The 11262-nt window shown below is 34.9% G+C and overlaps 1 protein-coding gene across 1 annotated transcript; it reads right to left on the bottom strand.

Annotated features, from left to right (window-relative positions):
• Window positions 1-2062: 2062 nt before the first annotated feature.
• On the bottom strand, window positions 2063-5939 carry LOC129294690 (protein NRT1/ PTR FAMILY 5.1-like). The gene is made up of 4 exons (XM_054933151.1): window positions 5784-5939; window positions 5181-5398; window positions 3963-4519; window positions 2063-3253 (listed from the first exon to the last, which is right to left on the bottom strand). Exons 1-4 carry the CDS (start codon window positions 5887-5889, stop codon window positions 2371-2373), a joined length of 1764 nt encoding a protein of 587 aa, XP_054789126.1. The 5' UTR covers window positions 5890-5939; the 3' UTR covers window positions 2063-2370.
• Window positions 5940-11262: the final 5323 nt, after the last annotated feature.

Below are 11262 nucleotides of genomic sequence, written 5' to 3'. Positions count from 1 at the left end.
GATTTAAAAAAAAATTATTTATTTACATGAGAGGACTTGAATTAGGATCAAAGCCTAGTTCTACATACTCTATAATAGAGATCAAAGTCTGTATAGTTCAAGATATTATTATTTATATTTTCTTTTAATTAATTTATTTTATGAAGAGAATAATATTCTGGGTTGTATTTTTTAATTATTTTTAAATAAAAATTTATTCCTTGAAAATACCTTTAGGTAAGAGAAAAATAACCACTGTTGGAATCTGTGGTGATTTAACATCAATTACAGTCCACTGGTTGACAATTTAAATGCACGCGGTAATTTAATATTACTCATGGTAAATCCTAAAGAAATTTTAAAAGTGAACAGTTTAATTATTTTAATACAAAATTTGATACCTGCAATGATTTAATGTCATTTACAAAATTCATTTGACATTTCTAAGAGTCCACGGTGATATAGTATCACTCATGGTGTATCTTAAAAAAATGTCAATATTTTTATTTTTATTATTTTTTTTTACGATGGCTTAGTGTCATTTATAGTATTTCATTTATGTTTTTAAGAATCACGGTGGCTTAGTATAACTCATGGTGTAGTCTAAAATATATCAATAAACTTTATTATTTCCCAAAGTAATGCACAAAGAGATTTTTCATATATACTTGACTGCAGTGATTTAATATTATTCACAATATACCCTTCAATAACGTGTCAAATATTCACAGTGATTTAATATCATTTATAAAAAATTCAAAAGCTAAAGAGATTCATATTTTTGTTTTAATAATTTATTTATGTATTCACAAGATGATTGAAAATGAGTCTTGAAAGAACTCAACATATTTTAGAATATTCACCGAAAGAAAATAAATAATAAAAAAGAAGAAAGGAAACAAATTAAACTACAACTGAGGGACAAGCAAATTACACGAGAGCGCGTTAGTTCAACTGTCGCAGGTATATATATGTATAAGAATACTATGCATACATACCAGCCAAAGCCAAGTTCGATTTCCACTTTTCTTCTTTCATTGCAAAGTAAATAATTTATGAAGGCCCAGGACTGAGAAACTGTACTATCAAAACTCATATTTATTCCATAAATGAAAAAAAAAATATAGAAAGAAAGGCATACTATGCTCATGAATCTCTGAGATTCATTGAGTTCAAGCATACATCAATATCAGTCATCTTGGAACGTGTGTTGGTTTGACTGGATCGCAATCATATGGCAATGGATTGGAGCAAAATGAAGTTGAGGACACAATGCTCGGACAACAATCATAAGACTCCATAAGATTCAATATCCAATGAAAACATATAATCCATGCATGCTGTGAAAAGCAAATATAAGTGAATGATAGAAGAAAGCTCTTGCAATGATGTATATCCCAATAGTTTTTCGTCTGCCTCTCTTCTTTCAGTATCTCTTTAATCTTTCAGCCTCCAATTTTCTGTCTCAATTTTTCCTCCCTTCTCTCCTTCTTTGCTATCCTTTTTTATAAATATCAACTAGGGTTTTTTTTTTCCTTAATGATAGAATCATCTATATCAAGGCAAATTCTATTTTGACTTTTTCTCCATTAGTTCAGATTTCCAAATTCACATTAGAGGCATTTAATTTGATAGAAACAAAAATGAGGGGATTTGAGAGTCAATAAAAATGAAAAAAATTCTTTTAAAGTCATTAAGATATTATTTTATTATTTTCAAATTCTTTAAAAATCTTACTTTTCCTTATTTATTTAATTTACTCAAATTTATTGAGCTTTTTATTTATTTTTAATTTAAATTTGGAATTCCGGATAAAATACGTTGTTCACACTCTCTTTTTTGTTTTCAAAATCCTTAATTTATTATATACATAAAACTTAGTAAATATATAAATCAATGAAAAAATTACGACTAATAATGCGAGAAACATATACATATACATATAATAGTATGTGATTTATGAATCCCTTATTTCTAATTCGGAATACCCGTCAGAGCTATAGTTTCTTAGGAAACACAACAACAACAAACAACAACAACAACAACAAGCCTTTATCCCACTAGGTGGGGTCGGCTACATGGATGCAAGACGCCATTGTGCTCTATCATTTATTAAGCTTTTAGAAATATTATTAATTAAGAGATCACGTTCAACAACTTCCAAGAGTGTTCTCTTAGGCCTTCTTTCTTAGGAAACACAAAGCTAACATTTTTAGATGGATATCCTACTTAACTAACAAGTGATTATATATCATAGTAACACGTTGGCACTTGAAATTTAATTAGCAAGACAAGGAGAACAATAATTGGGAAAAAAGTTGTACACATATATAGTTCTCAATGATACTATAGATGGCGCATTAACTTGGCCTGCATTCATGTCATGAGTTTTTATACTTGTAATCCTAGAGATGCGTCCAGTGTTTGGTTACCCTCCATTTCAAGACAAAGACCGTCTTTCGCGCTTGCAGTCTCTCTCTTGTAAATGAATCTATTTGATGCCCAGAGAAATGCCCCTAAGTTCACACTCGAGGTCACCAACAAGAACCCATAATAGTAATCCAAGTGACTATCATTTAAATTATCCCCGATCCAGCTCCTTCTCTCGCCCATTCCCGTGATCTTGTCAACCATTGTTACCAGGAAGCTGTTCAAGAAGTTCCCCACACCAATCCCACTTGTGAAGAACGTCGTCCCCAGACTCTGCATGTCGTCTGGGGATTGGTCATAGAAGAACTCAAGCAATCCAATGGCGTTGAACACATCTGCTATCCCAATCAGAACATACTGAGGCAATAGCCAAAATATGCTCATGGGGACTATTTCGTTTGCACCTACTCCGTGATTTGCTCTTATCACACGCATTCTTTTAACTTCAACTGCATAAGCAATTGCAATGGCCACGATTTGGATTGAGAATCCAATTCCAAGCCTCTGGAGTAGGGTGATTCCTCTGGGGTTGCCAGTTTTCTGGCGCATGAATGGTACGAAAAAACGGTCATACATTGGCACAGAGAGGAGCATGGAGAGGGTCACGAAACTACCGAGAGAGGCCGCTGGGATCCGAAAGTGACGGCCAAGGTTTCTGTCCAAGGTTGTGCCTTGTTTTACAAACAGAGTGTTGATCTGTGCCCAAATAGTACTAGGAACAAGTGTTACTAGCCATATCAGCAGCATGCCTAATACGAGCTTGGCTCCCTCCACTTGGGTTACCGTCATTGGAGTTGCAGAGGAACCTGTGTTGCTTTCCTTTATTGCAGCCTTGTCCAAGAACCTGGAGTACAAGTTGCAATCACTTAGCCCATTGTTTTTCTCAAGGAACTACATATCTAGCAGAATGATGCCAAAAAATATCAGTAGTTCTTAGGAATTAAACAGTTTATAATGCCATCTATCATCCAGAATACCAACCGATAACAGTGCGTTTGATTACATGCAATATCTTAGATTCGTGATGATTTGTGGTGTTTCATTTATTTGAAACAGAGGTAGGTGGGAGAAGGACACAATTTTGACATTTCCCGTGCAAGAAAAAAGTCTTTTATGAAGCAAATATCTCAATTTTGGCGCTGTAGCAAATATCTCCCTTGGAGATCTACCTCATGAAGGCCAAGTGATTGAAGATGGAATTTGGAATCTTTTATGAAGCGGATCATTTTCTAGATTTCATATAACGAGTTGATCTGTCAGATGTATAGTATAATGATGGAGATATTAAAAAGCCCTTCCGAGTGATCCATCTCGAGAGGGGGGAACTTGGAATATTTAATATTGACACAGACACACGGTGGACCAAGCAAACTTTATTTTTATTCTGGCCCCAGCCCCCGGGGGTAGCATAAACAGGCAAGCAGAAATAATACGAAAATGGTCCCAAACCAGTTCCCTACCACTTACATCATGACATATTTTGCTCACTTCTCGAGAATCCATAGTGCAAACAGATTAAGCCCCAAGGAATTGAAGATGATGATTGTACTCACCTAAAAACTGGGGTGTGTAAGATTTGCCGTTTTCCACTGGTAATGTAGTGTTGGAGCTCCTGCTCATGAAGCTCGGAGGGATCACTAGGAAGCCGAAGTTTTCTGTTCCTGAAGGCAGCAACAGGGACACGGAAGAAGTCCTTGGCAGGACTTTTGGTGGTCCTGACTTTGTGGCGATATATTGGAGTTCCTATGTAGAAAATAACAAGGGACAGGATGAGACCAACTGTAGGAATAGCATAGCCTAATCCCCATCCCAAGTTCTCCTGAACGTAGACCAGGCCTAAAGTGGCTATTAAAGCGCCCAAGAATGAGGTAAACATCCACCAGTTGAAGAAGGATGCTTTAATCTCTTTCTCATTGGGATTGAAATCATCAAACTGGTCTGCGCCAAAGGTTGAAATGTTAGGCTTTGTTCCACCTGCTCCAATTGCTATAGTGTACAGAGCCGTGTAAAAGAATGCAATTTGTGAGGCAGAAGCCTTGTTGCAGATGCCATTGCTGCATGTTGGCCTCAAGCTCTTGAGTGATACAGCTATCGTAAGCAGAACCATACCCTGTACGTGTAGAGGCGCTAGTGCATGTGAGGTGCATGCTTCGCTGATTGAACAGACATATATGATAGAATAATTATGAAAATAAAATCAAATAATAAGGTAAAAGGGACATTTTGTCTTACTCAAATTTCAACCCATAAAACCGAGTTCAGAAGTGATGGCCTCTTGTAAATGTTTTATGATATGTAATGGCATGGAGAGTCAATGTTGCTATCAGTGAAACGGTAATAATTAACCCTTATCATACATCTTTGTACCATTTTTTGTGGAGCGACGCGCAGTTCTTGGCAATTTATATAGATTGGTTACAATCAATCCAACGGTTTGGATAGGCAATAACTTCATGGTGGGCCCAAGCCAACCATCAATAATTATCTTGAACCAAGGCTGTTGGCAGATCATGTACATAATATATATATTTTGGTCATGACAGATCATAAATTTACATAGTCCAGTAATACAGTTTTCCACGTTTAGGCAAAAAGCGAAACTGGTTGGGCCTCTGGGTGGGATTAGGTAACATAGAATATTGTCCAAACAGGTGGCAACATCTGTTTGGAAGATAAAATTGAAAAAGCGGACGGCCTCGGGGATGAGAGGAGGAAATTTTGGATTCGAGAATAGATATCAGTGGCTAAAATTTAGGGATTCATGAGCTTACCAATACATAGATGAGAGACGACACGGTGAAAGTCCAAAAGCGACCCAAGTAAGAATCAGCAATGTAAGCACCGAGAATTGGTGTTATCCACACGGATCCTGACCAGTTATTCACGTTTCTAACAGATGAAACAGTGTCTTCACGAAGTTGGGTAGTAAGGAAGTTCACCAGGTTAGAAGCAACACCATAGAAGGCCATCCTTTCAAATGCTTCGTAGCCTGCAGTAACATCATGCCATGAGCAAGGCACAACAAAACATTAATTCATATTCATTAATCATGCTAAATCCCACAGATCATATATCACCGTTAACACATTTTCACAAGCACTATGCAGACTTCAAAGTGGACTATTTTCGTCCACAAGTTCTCGTGCATTCAGACTCTAGCGAAAAATAACAGGAGATGTGTGTCCTATTAAACACGCATGGGAATGGATGAAACACATGTTTCTTGCTTACGCATCTCCCAGCTGTCAGAGACTAAGTGGTGAAACATGACTTTTCCAGATTCAACAATAAAATAGGGAAGTTTTCGAAAGCAGATACGAAGAATGATTTTAACAGGGACTATATTTGTGAGAAAAGAAGTCATATGTACTCACCAACAAGGAAAGCGCAAGCCTTCCATTTTCCAGTTTTAGATGGAATCGCAGGCCTGCCACGAAAGTCGACACTACCGTCCTGGGTATAATCTACTTTGGCTTCCATGAGAGATGTTTTAGTATGAGTGAAAAGAAGAAAGCAATTCACGAGAGAGGAAGCACTTGATGAGGAATGCGGTGCTGGTGGGCGCGCAAACAAATATTTATAGCGAGCCGAGCGGAAGGCCTCACTGCATGTGGCTGGGCTTGTTTTCGTGGAAAACACATGAATCTGTCGTGTTGTATATATTCACGGGGCTAGCAAGATTTTGGCTGTGTTTAGATTAAAATAATCAACTGAGATTAGAATAAACGATAGTTTGAAAATTAAAATTAGAATAAAAATATGTGACTATATGGTTGTTTACGTTTAGATAATTTTTTTGAAAAAATCAATTAGAAACTGAAATTTGTTTACACCCTTATCCTTGGGTGTTACTGCTGGATGCCCTTGTTTATTTGCATGCTTAAATTTCTCTTATGAACATGGTATACGTTTGGATCCGAATATTTAGATTTGCGCTAAATATATTATTTGGATTTATAAAAATTTATGTATGGAACCTGAATCCAAATTTTACTATAATTTTTTTATAATTTAAAATCTCCTATACAATATAATTATTTAAAATGTCAAAATACTAACTCTGTAATCACTTTCTTCCAATTTTTATTTATTATCTCACTTGTTCATTGTCTTTGAATTTAAAATTTTTTATATTACACCTATAAAGATTTTAAACATAAAATTTAAATTCAAATTCAAATCAATTAATTTCAATGTTATCTCACGGTTTAATTTGTTAATAAAAAATGAGTATATATTTTTTTCAAAAAAAAAAAAACTCTTCCGGTTGGAAAAAGTATGTACATTTATTGAGTGAAAACAGGACACTAGTTCAGTTTTTTTCCCCCAAAAATAAAAAATGCTGATATGCACCAACCTTTAACCTTTGAAATTACTAATAGGGAATTGCTCATATATCGAGTTGAGCGAACAAATGCTTGCCTGAACTATTTCTTCTGGCAAAGGAACAGACACTGACGAGGTCTGCCTGCGAGATTTTTTCTCTGTTGAATGCTGGGCTTTTGTTTTTAAGTAGAGCCAAGAAATGGGCAGAATTTGTACATATAGACTCAACTCCATAAGCTGACTTTTCTAAATTGACTGATTTCTTGAGCATGGTTCATGTTTAACAGGCTGAAAATCGAGTCCACAAGCCCTTTTTTTTTTCACTTTAAAATTTTTGAAATTTTAAAAATTTAACTTTTACATTATAATATTACATATTCTTTTTTTAAATACAAATTATAATTTTCAAACATTAAAAATAAGTAATATAAATTTTAATTTTGAAGTATAAATATCTTAAAATTTAAATAATTCAATTTGAAATTTATAAATATTTTTTTTTGGGTAAAACAAAGGGGCACAAACGGGTTATCCAACCCTGAGCTTGTTTTAACTAAGCTTAGAAGTCTGATTACATTAAAATTTATTGATATTCCAAGCCCGACATCTTAAAAAACAAGCATACATAAGTGGTTTTATTAAGCCCGATCCATATTTTTGGTTCTAAAGTGAAGTAATAATGAAGAATGGTTCCAAATTCCAGGTGTGACCGCACGTGCAATCGCTCAATCCCAATCCGTTGATTAGATTCATTAATTGGTTATAATTTGTTATGCGTGTCTGTTAATTTTTTAAAATTTAGAATGCAAAAAAAGCTGCATTTTAATTTGATGGATAGTATATACGGTTAGAATTCAGAAGCCATGAAAACAGCGCTTTCCATTCTTTCACGGGCACGCATAGCAATTAGCCCAGCCATGCTATCTTTTCCTCTGCTCACACTACTGCAACACTACATTTTAAACATACGAAAGATGTTACACAGTGAGACAGATGAATTAAATCAATAGTTAGAAAGGAGTTACTGCAGATGATCCATGTCCATGAATGACACCTTCTGATCTCATAATATTTCTACCATAATCAAATTATAGTATTAGCGCTTTGCTTAGATGATGGCTTTTAACTTTTATTGCCTATAAAATCACTCTAAGATAATCTTCTAGCTATGATTAAAACTTTAAATTTCCCTTTGCAATTATCACCCCCCGCCCTTCTCGCCTTGCTCTGGGATTTCATAGACTTTTATGATGTATAAATCCCAAGTGCGTGGGCATCATAGTTCCGCAGAGTTATTGACATGTTACGTGCAGGGATGATAATGAGTAATGACAATGAAGCATACTAGAATTTCTGTCAGCAGTACCGTATGCCTCCGACTTGAATTTGAGGTATATTATATATGTAACCAAAAGACTATACATATGCGTGTGTGTGTGTATGAATAGTCAAATGCTTTCTCCCTTGTATATATTATTCTCGGCTCCGCCAAAAGAAAACGATAAAAATAAAAATGAAGGGATAAAGAAAGAATGCAAGCGGAAGCTAATAAAGCTTTGACGTGGAAAAAATGACAAATTAAAGAATCATTGACTAAGGATATGAAGAAGTCTACGAACCACAAGTTTAGAACCACCGCGCTCCTTCCACGAATGACAATGAGAATGACAAAACACAGAAAGCTTTGATGCCACGTCACCTCACAAGCTTCCAAGAGGAGGAGGGTCATCATCTCCGCCTCATCATTCCATTTCAACAGTATCTTACCGACACGTCTTCTTGATCTGCTTCCAATATTTATGTGTGAATTATGATTATGATTGCATTTGCAGCCCTGCAATTAACAGTACTTCGCCCATTCTCTTACCTGTCTCTTAAACAAAGATATATGATCCTTCGTTGTCATGACAGTCGTAATTTTAATTATAGTCATAATTACACCATTAAAGTAATCATGAGATGCTGCCTTGTGCACTCTCGTGTGATTGAGATCAGAAAATAATCTCAAATAAATGTCCTAGGAAAAAAGGGGTCGGGAAGAATATTCTATATAGATAGATCCCTGTTTAATGAACGAGGAGATCCTGTTTCCCTGCACAGTAGCTTCATAATAATTCCCAACAGCCACAGGATAATCAATCTGCTTCTGACCAGTATTCATCATATTTCTCTGTTCAACTTCCACCCGTAGCGTCGACCTTTCCCATCATTCCGACTCAGAAATCACAACCACACTTGCTGTATAGTTGTTACACGTACGATTCCAAGGTGTTCAGTGGACCACATTGTCTGGACAAAGATTACCGGTCCGAAGTGGATCAGAGCTTTGGCGGATGACCTGATATTTTCTCTTGTTTTTCCTCAAGCTCTGACATGTACTATCTATCAAGCTATATATGCAGTTGCAACCTGTTCCAGCTAATTCTTCTGAAACGCACACAGTACAAGGGACTCGAAAGGCTCTCATCGTTTCACACCCGCGAGATATTTAATGGACTGCCCACTATACTCGCATCGCCATAATGCCATTAGACAAAAATCAGTGCAGAGTCAACACAATGTCCTTTATTCAATTATTATAGCCTATGAATCCAGCTGCCTTACCGCGACAGAGAAAAGGCAAAAAAAAAAAAAATCAAATCCTCGTCCTTCTAATGATATTTCTCATTCAAAAGCCGGACATCACCGATTTTTGACTATTCCTGTGGAGGAGAAACATCTGAGAGCAGAGACGGTGTTAATTAAATGAAACTATAGCCAGAGATTCCGATAAGATAAGCCTACTACAATAAGAAGTTGCATGGGAGTGAAGGCAAATACCTAAGATAGGTAAACCCTTCCCGAGTGCCGAGCCCCATCCCATGGTCCTCAGCCTACGTCTTGTGCCGTCTCGGGAGTGGAACGCACAGAAAGAGATTGAACTTGGAAGGCAATCGCTTGTGCGCCTCACGTTAGAGTACGACACGCAGAGGTTTTAAGCCCCACCCTCTCACATTGTCTCCATGGCCATTCCATCTCCTAGCTCCCTCCCTAGAGCTCGGAGAGAGTCAGACGCTGTCACTTGTGCTAAATCCACTTTGACATTTCATTTCGTGGGATCTGTTTCACATTTGCAAGCTCCATAATGACACCCCAAATCTAGTACTTAATTAAAGCCGCTGAGCTAGATGTTCCTCTATTATTGTCTGCTAGTGCAGTAATATAACCCCAGTTTTCGAAATTCTATGCCTGCCAAGTTTGTTGAAATATTTTTAAATGAAGAGGTGTTTTTTTTTTTGTTTGAAAAGTCATTTATCCTTCTAAACTAAGTAATTTTAATTAAGGGTTATAGAGGAAGTTATAAAATTTTAAAACAATTTATAATCTAAAGACACATTCGGATGGTTCTAAAACTAGCTAGAAGATGTCACTTGTGAGAGAAAATATATGTAAAAAAAAACTCACATGATAAAATGATGTCGCATTTCATAAAACAATTATTAAATTACGTCAGTTCATGAAACAACATAGCTATGACTTTTAATATTAAGCAAGGTTATTATAAATAACCTTGATTAATATTAATTATTAAATTCTATTGGTTTATAAAACATAAGTTTTGTTACTAAAAGGCACTATTTCAAGTATTATTTCATTATTTATATAAATATTCCTCACATTCACTCATTTTAATGATCAAACAATTAAAATTTATTGTTTTTGTCTTTGAATGCACCAGAACAAAAATGAAGTCAAATTATATATCATTTTATAAAATTCACTGTTGTCTTAAATTGAGTCGTGGAAGCACCATCCGTGTTCAAGAGTCATCACTATATCCTAAAGAAAATTCATCATCAACCCAATTTATACCCAAAAATTAGAATATGTGGGGTAAATGTGTGTGTTTGAATTAAAAAAATTCGCAGCTGAGGTTAAAATCAACTGAAGCTAGCAAATTGAGGTTAAAAAAAAATTTATAACTTTAATGTGATTTATGTTTGGATATCATTTTTTCAGAAGTCAGTTGAACAAACTGAAATTTATTTGAATGATTTAATTCAAAAATTAGTTGAGATGTATAATGACAAAAATAGGCATAAATTTTCTTGTATATGTTTTTGTGACTAATTTGATATTTTTAGGAAAGAATATTAAACTTACAATTAAATTTTTTAGAAAGGTAAATTAAATGATACAATTTTATTTTTTAAAAGTTAGAATTAAAAAATCTAAGATAAATGATAGATTATTTTTTTTAATTTTATGAACATGTTGCATTGATTTTAAAAAATAAATTACATTTCTACTAATTTATAAAAATTAGTATTTATGATTAGTTTTTTATTCCATTTAATTTAATAATAATTTATTTAATGATTCAATTTGTATAATCACTTTTATTTTTCTTTTTATTTTTTTCTGGAGCCTCGTGTAAATATTTTATCATAAGATGAGAGGTTGAGGAAGCCAAGAGATATCACACAGGACAAGAAAGCAAAAATTCACAAAACAATAAATGCTAACTTCACTTTTTCATGTTACGTT

Source organism: Prosopis cineraria, unplaced genomic scaffold (genome assembly GCF_029017545.1).
Source record: "Prosopis cineraria cultivar Desert tree isolate PC_DT_omini unplaced genomic scaffold, ASM2901754v1 PC15, whole genome shotgun sequence".
NCBI lineage: Eukaryota > Viridiplantae > Streptophyta > Magnoliopsida > Fabales > Fabaceae > Prosopis > Prosopis cineraria.
This window is presented reverse-complemented; position numbering and strand designations above follow the sequence as displayed.